Below are 19,801 nucleotides of genomic sequence, written 5' to 3' on the forward strand. Positions count from 1 at the left end.
TATTGATCTGTTGGTGTAATTGTGGACAGGCAAGCCTCCCCGATGCTTGGCAATGGCTTGCTGATCAGCGGGCGGACTTGTTTCTGCGACGTAGATAAAGCCCATCCAGCTGCTTAGTTCTCACATCAGCTCCACGCGCCGGTGCTTCAGACATCTCCAGTGCGCGCAAGCTTTAAAATGCCGCCAAACCTGTGAGGAAGAAACACTTAATTGCCATGTAAAACTGTCCTTCCCACATCGGTATCAAGCTGCGCTCCACTTTGGGGATGTTTTATTGCAGATAATGACCACTGCAGTGAGGCAAATGAGCCAGACGGGTAGTTTTTTAAGGTGGCCTAATCAGCAGCAGTAAGTGCACATGCTCATGGGACTCATTAGATGCATCCTGATCCCCAGGTGGTCCCTGAAAGGTTCCCTTAACCAGCCAATCCCAAGGTGAAGTGTACTGGAATGACCAACTAGACTAATTTACACAGACGCTCATGCTTCAACATGGAGTCTGTTTGCAGTCCGCACACGCCCGTCGTTATGCATCGAATATGTTCACTGATGGAAGTGTTTTCTTTCCTGACGGCTGCACAGTGATCAACAAATTAACTGTTTCTGTCTAAAAGCATGTCTCAACTCGATGACTTGAGACGAGAAGATCCCGTTATCCACGTGATTCCCTCCTGCAGGTGAAACCTTAATGAACTCAGGAAGGAGGGAAAAAAAGTTTTTCCTTCCCTTTCTTTTTATTAATTTGGAGGCACAACGTTGTGTCACCTTCACTGATTGAAGCCGTGAAAAGGAGAGCGTGGGATGGGAGCTTAAATCACTTGCAAATTGGATCATTGGAAGAGAACAAATATGTCAGCTGCTCTCCTGGTCTGTGTTAAAGGGGAAAATCAGCGTAGCGTCCAAAATCTGTTTGCGCTGAAAGTTTGTGGAGAGAGCTCATGGCCTAGCTTGATAGTTCCAGTCTGCTTGTCCCGCCCCCGCCCTGCCACTGGTGTATGTGTGTGCGAGAGTGTATATGTAGCTCACGTGACCATTCATAAGTCTGTGTGTGTGTTTGGCGGAGGTGCAGCGGGGGTGAGGATTGGACCTTTTGTAAAAAAAACAAGGTATTAAACTCTCCACACAATGTTAGACGCCCTCAGATAAGAGATTTGCTTTTGTGTTCAAGCTCTGGAAGATTACAAAGCGCATACACACATATACATGATGAAAACACACAGTTTCGCCTTAAGCCGTATCAGCTTGGTGCCCCAGTCCACGCCAGCAAAAATCCTTCAGCGCAGACATGGTTGTCACCTTTTGTCAGGGCTGGTTCACACATGACAAGGCAAACTCTGAAAATGCATAACGTTTTGTTCTCGTGTATTTACCAGTGAAGACTTGATGTGGATAATAGCTGTAGTGTAGAGAAGGTGGGACACGATACTGCCAAAAGACTAGTCACAGATTTTCTGTGGATCTTTTAATGCCCCTGTGCCAGCAAGCTGTGGCCGGAGGGGTTATATTGACAGGTTGTCCATTCGTCCATCCGCTCTGGTGAACATGGTATCTCAAGAACGCTTTAAGGGGATTTAGTAAAATTTGGCGCAAAGGTTCACTTTGACTCAAGGATGAACTGATTGGATTTTTGTAGTCGTAGGTCAAAGGTCAAGGGTCAAGCTTGAGCGGCGACCTCATGGCATCCCATTTTTATGAATATGATATCTCGGAAACGCCTAGAAGGATTTCTTCAAATTCGGCACAAACGTCCACTAGCACTCAACACAGTTTTGGCCATTACCCAACAATTCATATGTTAACTACGACAAGTTTTACACAAATGGCTGATAGTATAAAATTATGTCATTTTATATCCGAAAGGCCAACTTTACTGTGACATCATAACGCTCTGCAAGAACGCTGGGGGTTATTGCTGATGAGGCCCTAGTAGTGGTAGAGTCGATATGTCCCATACTTTTCTAAAATGAACTATATTGACAGCAGTTAGATGGATTGGGATAAACACACATGACTTGTTGATCCTTTTCCAACACTGAGGCAATTGTGATGAATGATGGTTGGATGTGTATGTAATTTGCGGAGGATATGACCCATAATCATCAGAGGATAAATACTTGTGATTGTGACCGGATCATCTACCCTTTTACACAAAATACCTTAAAATATGCAGGAAATGCCTGACATGACATGACAAAAGCCCGCTTCCAAAAGAGTGAACCCTATTTACTTACCCAACCTTTCATATTGTACCACCAATTTGTGTGCGATATGTCTCAAAATGTACCGCCTAAATTACTGTGAAATTGAAAGACCAATTAAATGATCTGTGGAGGATCATCCTTGTGTATTTTTGTCACAATGTCACACACACTTTTGCAGCAACTCAGTGTGTTGATCGGTGTCATCGTAGAATATAATTGCAAATTAATGATTTATCATTTGCACCCCTTATTCAGTTGATATATCATCTTCATTAAGCAGCTTCCCCATATTTATTTTAACATTAGGATTATTGAAAGTGACTCTAAAGGAGTCCAGCAACTATTACAGATTTCCTAGATGGCTAGAAGAGAATAATTACATAGTTGACTAACTAATTAATGCCCAAGTCACTGAGAATGACATTTAAAATTCTCCAGGATTCCTTATTTGTCAATATTACTATAAAACGTGCCTTTATCACAGAGCCTCATCTCGGTCTCTGTGCAGAAGCCAGGTTTATGCTTATTTCCAGTGATACTGACAGTGGAATAGAAGCCGTTTCTGACTTCATGAATCACAGATGCGGATCCGTGTGTTTTGTTATTTAGTTTTTGCTGGTGCATGTTGGGATGAAAGCTTTTGCTTTTCATCATCGGTCTTCACGGCATTACTTCATGCTGTTTAACTTCGCATGCGCTTCTTGCAGAACGGGGTCAGAGAAGGCAAAAACACTGGATTTTTTTGTGTTCGATACATCTCTGTATTGTTAATAAAGAGGTCACCAGAGTTCGTGCTATTCATTACGCGTTACATCCTGCTGTTCAGGACATCCGGGCTTTACTTGAGCAGTATTGACAATTGGCGTAGCTTTATGCTAACGCGTGTGCGTTTTGATGAGTAATGAAGTTAAAATTTCCTGTTTGTCCCACTTGATTGGCTTATTAGTGCTGTAAAGCAGAGAGATTGTATCGATCGCGAATTGAAATCCATTGCTGGGTGGCCATTTAGTGCAGCGGCGTCTCCGCACTTAAAGATTGTTATTTGAAGGGTGCTGTTGGTCCCCCGCAGTCTGGCTGATTGGTGATGGTTTAACTCGCTGTACTGCTCTTATGTTCTCATTCTCTTCCTCTTAATATGACATGTCTATCAATATTTTGGGTTTGTTTGAAAGATTGCGTGTCAGTGCACTGCAGGGGGGTCTCGAGAGGTGTTTTTCTTTCAACAGCGGTTCGTCTTTTTTTCCTTTGCTGCAGAGAGGTTATCAATTTAGTCAACAGAAAACTGTTAGGTGATTGCTTTCCCCTCGATAAATCTATAAAATACTCACCTAACCCCCCTAAACGATACTCCCCATCTCCTAAATTGAACCAGCCTGACTCCGGTATTTGTCCCTAGGCTTTTCATATGAGCCACACACACACACACACAAATGCCAGTGAGATTGGAATCAGAAGGTTTAATAAAAAATATGATAATTTTGTGGGAGGCTGCCTCCATGAGAATACTTTCCTGGCTTATCTCTGCTGTCCTCCATGTCCAATTGCCAACCAAATTCTCTGCCCCCTGCATATGGAAATTCACTTTTTGATGTTGGCGTCGGCCTTAGCCAAACTCTTCGGGTCAGGTGTGGTAGCATGTTGTGTGGAATTTTAATTGTCAGCTGTTAGTTTGACGGCGTTGGAGAAAAAGTTGTTGTTTTCGGCTGCTGTTGCTTGCTTTTCTATAGGGGCTAAAAGGGACAGGAAGTATGTGGAGTTCTGTCATCAACACCGTTTATTTTTAAGAAAAAACGAGGTATGACACAACAGTACAAATAGCTCCATTGGATAGGGATTGGCTGTGCTCTGAAAAAACCTAATTGTTCCGATTAGCTTTTCATATGACAGTTGTGCTGTTGTACTGTAATTATTCTAAGGGATCTCGGGAGCCTTTGCCACATTCACTTTTAATTAATAAATTCATTCTGTGCATTGTTTTAATTTAATCCTCTGTGCTGCGAGGAAGCCATTAACAAGCTGCGTGCATCTTCATCGAGAGCACGTCGGGAGCATATGCTGCGCTGCCTCGTGCGATCCATCATCCGTCTTGCGTGTTGAGCAGCGTTGTCAATGTGTGTGGTTTTTTTTCCCCCCCCTTCCCCGCAGATTGCCGCGAGATCCTCCTGCCGCTGATGACGGAGCAGTTGAAGTTTCACCTGGAGAAGCGGGAGGAGCCGAAGGCCTGCTGCCAGCTGCTCAGCGACATCCTGGAGGTGCTCTACAGGAAGGATGTGGTGAGGAACACGACTCTCGAGCTTCATGTGCTTTTATTTTCCCTCTGGGGCAAATGGCAGCGTAACAAGGGGATCCAGGAGTCCCCTTGCCATAAAGAAGAAGCCCATTTGTTTGACTCAATAGCTACTAATCAGTGTGCTGTTCTTAATTTATTTTATTGCGCCGCATGCCCTGAAAGGAGCACATTTTACAGCACTGTTAATTTACTAACCCGTAGAGTTGGCTGTGCACGCTAATTCATCGCTGAGGGCGGCTTGAGGCCATCTTCAAGACCATGAACGTGCTCCAAGAAACCTGGTGATGAGCTCTGCTTTAACGCGTGGTGTTTTGGAGCCAGAGTAGCTCAGAGCAATGTGGTCTACACGATGATAAAGCAGCCGTTGGAAGTCAATCACAGAGCCATTTTTTGCTCTATCTTTCTGTTGTTTTTCCAGCTAATCAGTTAATTGTTAGGTTGATAAAGTGGCAGAGAGCAGCCACAACATGCTGATTACAAGTTCCAGGAGCCTAAGGTGACCTCTCCAAGTGGCTTGTTCTGTCTGATAAACAGTCCAAACCATTAAACGTTCAAGTTATAATGAAATAAACAGCAAAATGTGAGACACGAGACGGAACTGACTGATGCCGTCAAAGATATAGACACATATCGATTAGAAATGGTTTCAAGAGTCATTTTATGCAGTGTTGATACACACAAACCAGATGTGCACTCTCTTGTCTCAGACAACAAGACATTGTCAGAAGTAATTGAAGCCTTATTACCGTTATGATTAACCCACAGACCACAAGCCTTGTTATATTATATTAATCCTCTAATGAAAATCTTAAATATTATGCCCCCCTTGATATTTTTGAAGGTACTGCATCCTTTCATCACTGTTGCCTACCACACAGAACACACTGCATCTGTTTCCAAGTAACTCTGTAGAGAAACAAAACATTGTACATTGGGTAATAACATGGTTTGAGTTAGCCTCAGGCGATATCATGATATTGTCCCATCCCCAAAATTGCGATAGACTGTATTATCGTCGCTCATTCCATGTCCAGCCAAATCAGCTGTCCTGGGTGATGGACTTTGAGGTGAGACTGCAAATTTGTGATGTTGCCCTGTTTAGTTAACACCTGCTTAGGACAAAGACGATATGTAGCCTCATTCAAATCCCTCGGCATTAATCCCTAAATACTTGTCAAATTGGTGCGCTGGCTTTATTAGAAACTAAGTCCTCCATGTCTGTATGTTCAAAGTGCTGTGTGCATGCCGCTACATCAGGACAATTAACCTGTGGTGACCTCCCAAATATTAACGCAACGCCTCTGCTGCCACTGCAGGTCCACCAGCATTTTCTCTTCAAAATAAAAGCCAAGAAGACGCTGTAACAGCTGTTGGGATATTCAGTATTTTTTGGGGAAAAATAATGCATATGGCGGCAAATGTGGAGCTATTCGATAACAAGTAGCTACAGCGGATTGGACTCAAGGTGGAGAAGAAAGTAGAAGATAACATGAGGAGAAAAAGGGAACAATTTGTACATTTTATTAATTAATTTAGTCTGTAATGGAGACATGAAAGCTGACGATGACGGTGAGATAAAGAACAAGACAAAGACAAACTGCCAGTTTGATAAAGAACTTAAAACTGTAAATGATCAAATTTCTCATCCTTTTGGTGTTGACCATCTTGTGAATTAATCAACTTATTTACTTGCTGATGCTAATTATTTTCTTGAGTCCACATAACTCAGACTCAGACCTCACAAGCACACATAATGACAACACACACACCAAAGCACTCAGCTGCTTCACAAGTGCGTTTCATCCTCTGCCATGCTCAGACTCCCGGTGTCCTCCCTCAGGCCCTCTCAGACTCCCCCTCGCCGTTGATCACCTCGGCTTGGCCTCCCACACTCCACACTCTGCTCGGGATTATCCACCTCTCCCATGTTGCACTCGCACACTTTCACCGTCGCTGCTTCCTTCTCCTGCTGCCTTGTCCTCTCTCTCATTGCAAGCGACTCGTTGATGAGAGGCGAAATACGATAGGAGAGAAAATCATACCGGATACTCCTGTCCACTTGAGTTTATGAATTATTAAATTTCTAAAAGTGAGGATCTAATTGGACATTATCTGCCTGCATAGCCAGATTTAAACCTTTGATTTATTCAGGCTGGGTTTTTCCCTTTTAAAAACAGTGTGGGAATCATTCCTCAAAACGATGTGTCACTCGTCACTAGTTTGGAAGGCAACATCTGAGCCGCCCTCCTCGGTCTATTCTCCCCAGTGCTCCTCTCCGACTGTGTGAATGTTTGAACACATGTGCACGGGCCGGCATGCGTGAGTCCTTAAATCGCAGAGAGAGTCCCTGTAAATTATTGAACGTTTAGGTCGATGCTGCAGAGCTCAGCCTGCTTAAAAAGTTTCCCCCCACAGACAGGTACAGACGGTGTGATAACTCCAACTGGCCCGCTTATGACAGCGGTACAACTGCCCCATGGGTCCCCCCTCCCCTACCAAAAGCAAAGATTCGCTAGGTTTAAATCATTTTGGCTGCATCAGTCACATTTATCAGGTTTTTCAGCACACAATTTAAAAAGTATCTCAAGCAGTTGAAGTGTTTGAACAGCAGGAGAACATTTTTCTCATCTATTGATAAGACAACCCAATTTTTTTTTGTGATGTGAAAAGAAGCAGACAGTTTATTGTGATGATCTATGAGTCTATATATTATATAATCCCTGTCCATTTTGAAATTAGAAGCAGAGTGTATAGCAGCAAAATGAGTGAGTCCTAAAACCTCACCCTCCCTTTTTTTCCGCCTTAAGAGCTTTTATTACAACCTTATGTGCAGGATGACTCTTGTAAATAACGTCTGCTCTGTCAGAAGTGTTAATAGTCATGTGGGAAAGGTTCCCAAATCTAATTCTATAAAGAAGTGCAATGAAATGAGTCTGTGAATGCTCTGAACATGTGTGTCTGTGTTTTCCTCCAGGGTCCCACCCAGTGGCATGTCCAGATCATCATGGAGAAGCTGCTGAGGACCGTCAACAGGACGGTCATCTCCATGGGCCGCGACTCCCCTCACATCGTAAGTTTGTCCGATGCTCGACTAGCTCCTTTTTCAATCTGTTATTTTTTCCCCCTGGTTGTTACACTCAAGCACACACACACTCTAATTTAGAGGCCCCTGTACCACAACTAGCTTAAATCCCACAGGCCCACTGCTACGCCAGTCCAATTCCATGGCTATCATTAAAGGTAAAGTCTACCTTGGCGGAAAGCTTTCACACAACCATGATATGAGAGTGGCTTTGATCTGCTTGTATCGTTTCTCCAGCTGGCTGTTTGTGCGCTGTTTTTTTTTTTTTCTTGCTGTTTCATGATTTTTTTATGCGCACGTTCGCCTGGTTGTGCGTTTGATCCCTCACTTATTAGAACATTTCTGATGCTCTGTGCTGTAATCTAATCAGCGTGCCCTCCTCCAGCGCCGTTAGCATCCTTCCCCCCAATCACTGTCTCGGCTAGAGCTAGGTCGCAATTAAATGCACTTATCAGTCAGGGTACAACCGAGCCGTCTGCCCGATATGTTTTCATAAGTCAGAGAAAGTCTAATGAATGTCTTTGAGTTGGTTCTGGTGCGTCCTGTTCATGCTTGTAATCACCAGAGCTGCATGTAGCTCTTGACGTGACTTTGAAGGTAATAAACACATGTTGTTGTTGTTATAAACGGTTTTGTGATGAGATCTCTGAGGGCACTTATAGGTGCTTTTACAGCCCACTTACAAAGAGGTAAGTGATGAGAGAGACATTTTCCTCCGCACCTCAAGTACATATAGGAAACAGGGAGTCGTATAATCCTGAATGATTACGCTGATGCTGATACAGGTTGGCGTAGCATCCTTTCCCCTCTCCTTTCTCCGGTTATTTATCGTGTTTGTTGTGTGTGTGCGTGTGTGTGCAGGCACGGCACCCTGTCTCCGTCTGTGCAGCAGCAGGAAACGGCGTCACCTGTTTAAATGGAAGCTTATCGGCTTTTATTACCAGTCACTGAGCCACACCAGCAGAGAGTGATTTAATAAAGCCAACAGTAGCCAGAGTTATCGCACACTAATCATCCAGTGTGTGTTTGTGAGTGTGTGTGTGTGTTATGTCACCGCTACAACGCGTCTGCAGCAGCACTCATCCGTCCTCCTCTGTTTCCTCTTACCATCCTCCTCGTTCTTCCTCTTACCTTTCCTCTCCCTCCAACTTGCAGTGAAGTGATTTTGCAATCGCAGAGGTGCTCTAGCTCTTCCTTCACTGCTAAGTCGGAAAGGTGTATCCGCGGCGAGCTAATTGTGTTAATAAACAGCCCCTTGTTGTTTAACAGATCTCCGGCCCGTACTGCTCTAAATAATGTAAAGCAAATGAAGCTGCGAGTTGAGCTGAGGCCACCCTGCACTGCCCCGTCTCTCCCAGCCAGCTGCCTGGAGGGGGGTCTTAGGACTCCTGCGTACTCTCCCCGCTCTAGCTCTCCAATCCATTCATTTTCATGCCAGGCCATACAGACTCTGCGTCGTCCCGCCTGGCGGACAGTCAGAGACTTTGGAAAGTGGGATTTTCGGAAAAGATGTTACAACTTGCACCAGCTGCCTCTGCAGCTCAGACTTGTCTCCAGCCAACCCCGACCCCCCACCCCCATGTTTCACTGCAGTCGGGTTCTTTTGATTATGTATTCCAGATCTGACACTTACTGACCACTTTGTCCAAAAGTAGAGATGCACCAAATTGTAATTTTGCAGATACACTTTATGCTGATATTTTCCAAGTCATTCCGACTGATGAACTGATATATGCACATACTTCTTCCCCCCACCTAAATGCAAAAAACATCAAGTCTCTCCTGCTGTGTATGGAAGCCCATTTCTGCCGGTAAGAAACAAAATCATAGCAAGTAATTATTATGAGATAAAAAGTCAAAATGTCAAATGAATTTGACTTTTGCAGTGGTAAGCGCTGTTACCTCTGTTGCCCGATAATGGATGGTTCAGAATTTCCCTATTTTTTTATCTCATTAATTTGACTTTTTAACACATAATGATGACTTTTAATCTCAGTATTGATTTATCATGGGAATATTTTCATTGTATTGTTTTTCTGCTGTATCAGCCTAATACGCCAACTTTTATGATGATGTGACAAATATAAAACACATGATGCTTTTCAAAACGTGCACATCCACGGGGCAGAAGAAGAGTACTGCTTAGTCAACAGTTCCCGTCTCGTGTACCCAATCAGATCGCTGGCTAAAGCTCACCCGAGGCCGATGCCGGTGTTTCATCTTAAAGCCATTAACAGCTGATAGCGGTGATGGCATGTCGATAATAACCTGTATCCCCATCTAAAAGGCTATCGACACTCACGCAGGCAGCACAAGCAGACTTCTTCTATATTTTATTACACTAAGTGCATCCATTTCAGCGCACCTCGTCCGCCTGTGGCATAAGGTAAAATGATTTTTCCTGCTGAATGGCCAGACCAGACCAGCTTCCTCTCTGGTTGATAAAACTGCTCTACCCCTGTGGCCCTTATTGAAACTCTCAGCTCGGTATACATGTGCTGTATTTGCCCTCTACCTTCACTTCGCTTCCATATACACAGCTTGCATATTGTCCCTGCTGACCCCCACCTATACGTCGCCAGTCACTGTACTTGAGTGCCTTGACATTTCTAAGTACCTGCATAATATTTAGCCTCACAAGCAAGAGTGTCCTTTTTTTCCCCAGCGGGAGTTGGAGGTCACATTAAAGCTTCGTCTTTGAACACTATAGCTCTTTCACCCGCACACTATATACACACATTATACAGTACTCGGGGACAAGGCGCTGCATTTGAAGCCGGTCCTTAAATCACTATTTAACGATCAATAAGGTTGGTGTGAATTTTATAACAGCTACGAGACCAAGTCAGCGCTGCGAGAAGTGTCGTCGCTTTCTAATCAGAGGACTGTTGTTTCTGCCGCCGGCTGCTGCTGCCTACTCCGCAGGCAGATTGCGCCGCTGCTGCTCGCACGGCACTGCAGCCAACCAGCGGCCTTGTTCTTCTGAGTGGCAGCCTCTTACATTTAGATTTATGCATTAACGTTCTACTCTGTCTCCCGCCTTTCTCATCTCTCTCTCTCTCCTCTCCCTTCTCTCTCTCCTCCCTCCGCGTGGTGGTGGACACAGAATGTTGATGAGAGTGATCACAGTGACGGCTTGAGGGCGTCTGTTTTGTTGTGTGTTGTCACTGCAGTGCTACGCCTGTTAGCAACTTAGACACACAGCGTCGCAGGACGTTCGCCTCGTCGGACATCCGAGCCGGCGGTGTCTTTATATTCATGTCCACCCTCACTCAGGTTGAGATGAGTTCCTCGTGAATACATTTGCGCCGGGATAGTCGCAGAAACATTTTTGGCTGTCCCTGCTGAAATGATGAAGTTCTACCTCTATGCCCTTGAATTACATTTCATCTGGTTTAATCCTCCGGATGAGTCCTGCAGATGCACGTAGAAAAGGAAGCTGCTGCTGGAAAAAATCGTTGCGTTACACACTTGTCTTCTGCAACCAAGCCAATGAAATGAGCCTTTGTTCTGTTCTTTTTTCTGTCACAGCTGTACTGACCTTTGCATATTTTTTGTTATGCATTGTTAGCAAAGACCCAAATGTCAAAATTGATAATATTGTGTACCTAACAGACCTGAGGATAAATTGGAAACAATGATAGATGGTTGGCTTTTCCTTAATGCTGTCTAAATGACCTATTGAACTTTTCATCGCTGCTGTTGAGGACTGTCCGACAACAGGTTGCGGTTGCTGGCTGCAGTGCTTCACGGTTATCCCACCGATTTTTCCTGCAGTGTGCTGAAAGAACTGCAGAGGAAGGACTGTATGTTATTGATTGACAGTATGTGGCTGACCGGCTATAGGGGCTGGAGTGCGTTCTTTGCTGCATGCACTCGCTGACCGAATATATTGCAACAAAGCCGACTCAATGACGTCTATTCAGGTCCTCTCGCTGTATCGCTCACTCTCTTCAGCTCTCGGTCTTTGTATCTCTTTTTGTTCACATATTTTCCCTCAGCATCTCTTTTTCTGTCCTCTCACTCCCTCTCCCTCTCTGCTCCTGCTGGCCAGACTGGTGCAGAGCTCTTACAGAAGAGAAGCATAGTGAGATATGGCACTGCATCATAATGCCTCAAACATGCACTTATCACTCACTCGCTGCCCCTCTCCCCTCCTCTCCTCCCCTCTCCTTTCCTGTGCTGAAACGTTGAGCCGTCCTCTTGGGTTTATTGACCCCGCAACAACTCATGTCAGGCGTGTGCTCGCTGTCAACACTGTTTGAGAACCGCCGGGACTCGCGTGGTAACACTCGCCGCCTTCAAACCACAGGAGGGACTGCGGTTAAAGGGGGAAATGCGATGGTGCACTGGAGTTCTCATTTGTAGCCTTGGTGCTGTGCTGTAGACATCCACCTGAAGGAAGCCCAATGGAGATGGCCTTGCTACGGGTGAGAGGAGGGCAGGCAGCGCTGCCCTCGAGCAACATTGGTTCCCGCAGCCGAATGCATTAGCGTGAGGGTGACTGTGCCTCTCTGGGGCATTTAGTCAGCGTTTTGACGTCACCGATTCGCCTCATTGCTGGTCAACGGCATCACGAAGCAGGTGCACCAACAGATGACAGTGCCCGAAAACCCAGACACGGCCTTAAAGTATGGGTTACTGGTGCGAGATATGTGCTGCGAGTGTAAGCTTTGGATCAGAGGCGGGTTCTGAGGCAGGTCGACTTCCTGCACTACAGGCCCCTCGCTGCTTATCCCTCTGTTGTATTCTGCTCTCGTGTTGTGCTACCACTACATCAAAGAGGTGCATGGGCTGATTCCAGGCGGATTTTCAACCTTATCTCCTTCTTATCATCTCATAAGATTGTAGAGTTGATTGTTTTGCATACAGAATTTTCAAACTAAGCCAAAAATAAAATCCTCATTTACTGGGTCGGCGCACCCAAATTACAACACAAAAAACAAACATATTTCCTCTCTTAACCCATCGAAGCCCCAGTGCAGATAATTCTGCAACCCATTCGGCAATGTACATCTCTGAAAACCATGGATATGTTGTAACTTACGATTTAGTTATATTGCAACCTTACGTTTCTTTCGGCTGAATTTTATTATGTTGTGAAAATGCTGTGCTTATGCTCTGGTTTGGCTTAGCCACAAAAAACATTATATTTGGGTCAGGAGATCATACTTTGGCTTAAAAATGCCTGTTTTGGTTGTAACTGATTGCTTCATATGTCCCAACTTTTCATCAAAAATACCCTTTTGTTGGCACCACAAACACAGGAAATGATATCCCACGGAGTGACGCGTACAGATACTGAAACACTGTCTAGAACTGTGGTCACTGGCTTGGCAGCCTTCTTGCTCCACCACCATCCCCTCCACCTCCTGATATGAAAATCGGGTCATAAACATGGAATGTGAACATGAAATGACACGTAGCCCATGGCGGGTACGTTTTGGAGTTCACTGCCAGCATTTTATTCTGGTGACTGGCCTGTAATTTTAGTTAAGTTTTCAGCTGACACTCGAATACAGCTGCGGTGAATGAGACTTTTTTGCCTGGCATTGAAAAAAATTACATAAAAAAAAAGCATTATATTTTCTAGAAACGGTGACACTTTGACACTGACTTGATGAGTCAAACGTTCCTAAACTACTTCTATAATCTAGATAGCATTGTTTTTGTCATTTGGGTGAGCCGACCCTTTAACTGGAATTCGTAACATCCTTCTCACTTTTCCGCAAATGACACTCGGCCTTCTTCAGACTTCCACAGCTCTGTAGATATCCGTTTTTATTTTTCATATTTTGCATATTAAATATCTTTATTCTTTTTTCTTTCTTAAAAAAACAGTATAAAATACACAGTATTGCACATAATAAATCAATTGCACTTCTTTAAGGTACAGATAAACATCTAGTTCTCTCTTGATGCTACAGCATAACTACTGAAAGAAACCAACCTGGCATGTACAAGAGTGGAAGGTGTGAGTCACATGTAGCCAACAGAAAGCAGTATGTTGGAGCTCGTGAAAGTCAACCCAGTAATACCTAGTAGCTAACTTGGTGTTGTCGTGTGACAGTGGATAGTGATGTTTCTTTTTATGCCCTTGAAACCACTTTGGCGCGTCTCCTTTCCTCGGGGGGCAGTGTTTTTGGCTTTGAGAGTGACTTCGGTTTTCTGCTCCTGCAGGCGTTGTACAGTAGTGTTGTTTTTCTTTTTAGTTATTGGCTGCTTTCCCACCCATTAAAATGGTATTAGCCCTATTTGATGCTATACAACACATATTTATATATAGTAAATGCAAATATTATTTTGGCTGTACATATACTTTGAACCCTGTATGGAGCCACTACATGAGTTTTACTTTACAGTCGATTCGATGGGAAGCAATGAGCAGGAGATACTAAATAACCAAAAGGGGGGCGAAAGAGAAAAAAGTTCCTTTTGTCATTCTCTTTAAAAATTGTTTTTCTTGAAAAGCTAGAAAATATCCTGCAAAATAGGAGGGTTGTAAAAAGCATGCAAGGCTACACGCTTGCCACCCTGCACTTTAGAAGCCCTGGTTGTGATCAGAAGTGGCACATTCAGTCTTTTCTGGCTTGGTTTCAGTAGCTATCTCGGTAGCTGATGCAGGAAACTGCGGCGATACAATCACAGCTATCTTCTGTTACCTTTCACATGTGCTAAGAACCAACAGTATTAGTTATACTTGGTTTTGTGACTGAAATGCTAAAATATTAAACTGTTTTTTGATGATGTTTGACTCAGTCAGTGCGTTTACATGACACACAAGAAAACCGAATTACTGTGTTAGTCTGACTATGGTCGGATCTTTAAGATGCATGTGTACACCTTAGTCTGACTAAAATCGGACCGGATCGGATTTCTCATAGTCGAATTAAAGCACCCAGAATAGTCGATTGATAGTCGCATTACTCCTGCATGTATGTGTTCCATCAGATCGGATTGGATTTTGCGTTCTGCGCAGGCGCAAGATTTTTTCCCCGGGGCCGTGAGCCGGAAGTAGACGGACGGCGGCGTCTTTCCTCTGGGATCACCGCAAGAAAGAGCGCCATTGTGCACCTAGTTTGCGTAATTATCATGTACACCATATACAAAATGTACGAAGATGTAGCTTCGTCTCGCTCTTTGTACGCCATCTTTCTTGAATGCCGAGGCAGCTGGTTACGTAAATAGGTCAGCCGGAGGTGGCTCTGTTACCACTAGTTGAAATGGGTACAGCGCCACCTAGCGTACCGGGGTATGACATACTCCGGCCCAATAATCCGATTTTCTCACCAGCATGTATACTCGGCTAATTGTAGTTGTCTGGGTGAGTAGCATGGTCGAACTATAGCTGTAATCCAACTAAGCTGTGCATGTAAACGCACTGAGTATATTCCCTCTTTTCTTTTTGACGGCGGGTTTCAATCACCATATGCGTTGTGAAGTTAGTAAGAACGAAGCTTGACGTATGAAAAGAAATTAAGAATCAGAAGTTATTCACCTCCTATGCACTGCAGTTTTTGAAATGCACGGCTCCCTTCACAGCAGCTCAAATAAATATTTTCCACTAAACCTTAAAGTGAGTGTATATAGATATATATATTTATATAGAAAAAAGTACATTGACGTCTAACTTTGCAAATGTTATTAAGAAAATAAGTGTTATTTATTCATTCTTTACTTCAAAGTCAGTGGATTCAAGGAGACATTTTAGCAATGGATAGAAAGTTGATCATAGAATTCCAATAAACATCTCTGACTTCTTTGTCCTTTAGGTTCTCTTCTTTAGATATTATGAAAGTCTTCAGTCTGTCATTGTTAGTAGGTGATCTAAATATGTGAGTCAATACTCAAAATAGTTCCTTTTTTTAAATTATTCTGGAGAAAATGTATCCTGAACAGTGTTAATTGTGCTTTGCAGTACGGTGATATGCTGTCGATGTAGACCTCAGAGCATCGTGGTTGACTTGCCAACCTCTCCTGGAGGCTGGGAAAAGAAGACAAAGTCCCAACTGGTGAATAGAAATGTGACGGTCACTGAATCTTTTTTCATAGAATGGGACCCCACAGACGTCAGCTAGAAAAATATATGCAAATAGACAGAGGGAAATCAAATTCGTCTTCTCACCTTTCTGATCTCCAAATATGTTGCTCTGGTGTAATTTCACACCCTGTTTGAAGAAATTAGTTCAAAAATAACTCTGAATCCATTTTTGGTAAGCATGACATTTTGAATTTCCATGGAATCCACACTTGTGTCCCATTACACATCCTGTCATCCTCTAGCAGGGGTTCAGTATCCAGTGGTTGCCAGGTCTAGAAAAAGTAGATGGTGATAAATCAGAAGATGACGGATAAACCAAACGAGTATGGACGACTGGACGGATGCGTAAATCCTGTGCATCGGTAGCGCTGCGAAGTAGACGGTCCTGTGTTTTTCATAGGAACCAAAGTTTCCAGCGAGCGTGTTTCTTGGAGTCAGCTTTGGACTTGCGTTTAGGGGTGGAGGTGAAGGCCTCCTGGGGGTAAGGCAGAGGGGGAAAGTGGCCATCCTCGGTTGGGCAAAGCCTCTTCATCAGCGGCTGCAGCTTGTCCTCCTGAAGCTTGAAGTCCAGCTCCACACTGCAGCAAACACAGACAGAAACACAATCAACTTAAACAGTAGCAAACTGCAGCATGCCGGTATTAACAGTTGACATCACAGCAAATGTGAACACTTTGCAGTTGTTATTCTTAGGAAGTATTAAAAAAGCCAATTTGTGACCTCAAAATACCCCTGCATGTGAATCACAACTAATAAACTCATTGTAGTTCTTAAAATCCTAACACTAACACCATATGCATATAAAATAGTCGAAAGCAGCTTAGTGAAAGAGCAACATGCATAAAACTTGCATAACTATTGTTTATTGCTTTAAAAACTGATATAAACTATGTATATATAACTTTAGCATTTAACTGTGTTTCTTTGTTGGATTCAAAATCTTGTTGGCTACATGATGCATCAGTCATCTGGAGGCTGGTAAGTGGCTAAGGAGAGAGTAGAAAGAATAGAGAGTGAGTCACTTGTCTCCACAATCACTCGTTGGTTGTTGTAGGCTCTAGGACGGGCTTACATGCTCCTCTCTGCTCAAACAAGAGCTGCCAGAAGGTCAGGAAGCATAATAAGAAATAATCCCTACCATTTCCTGGAGGACTTTGTGAAAGAGTTACAGAGTTGTTTAGAATGTGTAATAACACGAGGTGAGCGTAACACAACTGTGTTATTCTACTTATTGAATATGTGTAGCCGGAAATTGAATGAGTAAAAGAGTGAATGAGTTAAATAGCACAAGTTACCAGTTATTTCATTTGTTGACCCCTCAATATTTATTTAATTTTCGAGCATGTTGATGAAGGTTCTTGGTCATCCGGGTCATGGTAATTCTAAGCGCTGTATCGTAGGCGACTGAAACGAATCTGGTTGCCTACAATACAGCACTTGGAATTTATTTTGAACCAGCATTTACTTGTCTGAACAGGCTGAGAACCTGATCATTATTTGACGTTTACTGTGTATGTTCTTCCTTCATCAAACCGAAACCACCCCGGTTTTCTTCCCCCTTCCCTCTTCCTCTAATCTTGACATGTTTTGACCTCTTCACTCCCCCTCTAACCATATTAAGTATCTACGTTGTGGCCTGTTCTCACTTGACCCCCCGCACAAGCATCTGTCACTGCTCAGCCTGGTAAAGCGACCTACATTCCCTGCCTGCTTCATCCTTATTCCCAGTAAAATCTCCCAATTTAGATTGTTTTTTTTTTATTGCAGCCGGCTGCCCACTTTGGTTTCTGCTGCTGCTGTCGCTTTTTCTATTTGGATTCTTATTGTGATTCATAAAGCAAGAGGGAAGCCCATTAGTATTTTTCCCAGTGAGGAGTGCTGGGTCAGTGGTGGGGCGGGTGTTGATCCCAAGATCATTTGCTTTGCTAAAACTAAGATCAGAGCTTGGGAACTGATGTGAGCCTTTTTTGGATTTTGGTTTATATCATGTTGCTTTGATCCCTGCACAATATTACAACAATAGCAAATGCTAATAGGGATGCGGAATGATTTAATTTGTGGGATTTTCTCAGGAGACACACACATTCACAAGCTCAGAGTCTTTTTCCCCTCTCGGTGTACTCCACGTTCCCCCAGGGTCCTAGGGGATTTATCTGGACCAGCCATCATTGTAATCCCACGCCCGCGCACATCTGACTGCTAGGTTCTGTTAAGTGAAACTCAGATTACAGCCTTAGCTGTGGTAAGTGTAGGGGGGGACTTTAATCTGCTAAAGCCTCCTCAAGCCACTAGCCTGAGTCAGACTGGTGGTGTCGGCGGTGGGGACTCTGACGGACGGACTTACATAATGGCTGCAGGATCCACCTCATGAATACTGCAGTTTGTCTGGCTAGACGCTGCCACTGTGAGAGATTATGCGGTGTCAAGGTGAGCTGGCAGTAAGCTGCCTGCTCTGATTGAAATACAAGGCATTGTAATGATTGCCCGCTGCACACCCAAGACGTCTTATTTGACTGACTAGTTTATAAAATCTACATCAAATGGAATTCCATCAAAAGATGTTTGTAATGATTAGTGTCACAGGCGAGCTGTAGGTGCAGATTACACGCACACGTTCTCGAATGGCAGCTTTGACTTTGTGTGTTGATGCCTCGAGCATTGATTAGAAGAGAACAGACATAAACGTGGGTGTCAGACGGTGACTCGAGTGAGTGTTGGGTGCTGAACCAGACACTCAGCACTTTGCATTTGTTTGACTCAGGCCTTTACACGGGGCCAAGAACACTGCAGCTATTAGCAATAAATCACAGGCTGTTAATTACACTTGTGTAAATCCACTTCACTTTGTGCGAAGTCTGTTGGAGTTTGGATGAGCACATGCACGATTATTCTGCATGTAAAAGAAAAAGGGTTGCATCTACAGATCAGTGACTGAGACTGTTTACGTTGACGATCTGGTTCATGCAGCTTAAATTCTATAATTTCCTGTTATGGTTTGGTTTGGTTGAAGAGAAGACCAAATCAACACAGTAACAGCTGCCGAGTACAGATAGGATGGCTGACAAAATATCGCTGACTATGTTAATGCCTGACTTAATAGGCTAAGAATATCATTGCAACACTAGAGCATGGGTAGATCCAACCAATTGCATTTGTGCTATTCCATGAATTGACAAGTGTTGCTTACATGTATCCTCATGACGTTTATTTGACAGCTTTAGCCTTATTCTGTCATCTGCAAACCCCTGTGGTTCCAAACAGACAAATCAAAACATAATTCAAAGCAGTACATAGGTCAGAAGTTGGTGTTCTCAGTCATGTTGATTTGTTTACCCCTGTAAGAAGTGCACAACTGTCGTAGCCCTTGGCATTCACAGTTTTCCCTGATGATACCTCGCTAACCACAAATCCTGCTCCATAGTGCAGGCCTCGGGCGACTCCACTTTTCCAAATCCTGTTTCATTTGTGAAACAAGGTTTGTATGTGTTAATACCTGAATTTTTGCACTACTAAAAGGCAACAATCGTCTTTTCTGTTTGTTTTGCAAAACCTTGCAATCTTCAAACCAAATTTGAAGCCCTGTGCAGAAAATATCTGTTTTGTTTTTCTCAAAATTACTTTTTACGACGCTCCGGCAAAAAAAAAAAAAAGACCCGTTCTGAGGTTTCTCATTCAGCACAGCAATCTCCGAAATGAAACCTTTGCTTCAAAAGAAGTAGATTCATGCTTTGATATTATTTAACTTTGACTGCTGCGGCTCTCTTAACCCCAAAGTCTTTCTGGCATCCAAAATTCAGCAGCAAGGATTTCTGCAGGTTCCAGGAGAGGAGACCATACCGCTGCCTGCACTAGTCTCAATTTAAGATTTAAGAATGGGTTTCAAGATTTCATGTAGCATGAAATGATTGGCTGCTGACTGCATATGAGACCTCATTAGCACCCTGTACACCACAGAATGTACCCTCAAGTCTGATAATGAGCTTCTCCTTTTCACAAAAACCCACCATATTTTTTTAGTTTGATTGGGCCGTAATGGTCAGAGTCGGACTAAGTCGACTTTAAAAATTTTTTACCAAACCTTTAGCTATAAGAATGGTTTTACCCGCTGCCGTATAGTTTATCCTGACTATTTCATCTACTCTGGTTTGGATTTTATTAACGCTTCACTGGCTTAAATGTACAGATTC

General features: G+C 43.6%; 2 protein-coding genes across 5 annotated transcripts in view; one reads left to right on the forward strand and one right to left on the reverse strand.

Moving 5' to 3' along the window:
- dock1 (dedicator of cytokinesis 1) overlaps nucleotides 1-19,801 on the forward strand; it is a 206,031-nt gene that overhangs the window by 72,723 nt on the left and 113,507 nt on the right. For all 4 annotated transcript variants that reach the window (XM_030400621.1, XM_030400622.1, XM_030400623.1 and 1 more), the window contains 2 exons: nucleotides 4,347-4,474; nucleotides 7,466-7,561. In XM_030400621.1, coding sequence (XP_030256481.1) covers nucleotides 4,347-4,474; nucleotides 7,466-7,561 — 224 coding nt within the window. The remainder of the gene's footprint in view (nucleotides 1-4,346; nucleotides 4,475-7,465; nucleotides 7,562-19,801) is intronic.
- Nucleotides 15,213-19,801, reverse strand: part of insyn2a (inhibitory synaptic factor 2A) — a 33,274-nt gene continuing 28,685 nt past the window's right edge. The window contains exon 4 of the mRNA XM_030400626.1: nucleotides 15,213-16,192. Coding sequence (XP_030256486.1) covers nucleotides 16,009-16,192 — 184 coding nt within the window. The 3' untranslated portion in view covers nucleotides 15,213-16,008. The remainder of the gene's footprint in view (nucleotides 16,193-19,801) is intronic.

This window comes from Sparus aurata, chromosome 20 (genome assembly GCF_900880675.1).
Source record: "Sparus aurata chromosome 20, fSpaAur1.1, whole genome shotgun sequence".
NCBI lineage: Eukaryota > Metazoa > Chordata > Actinopteri > Spariformes > Sparidae > Sparus > Sparus aurata.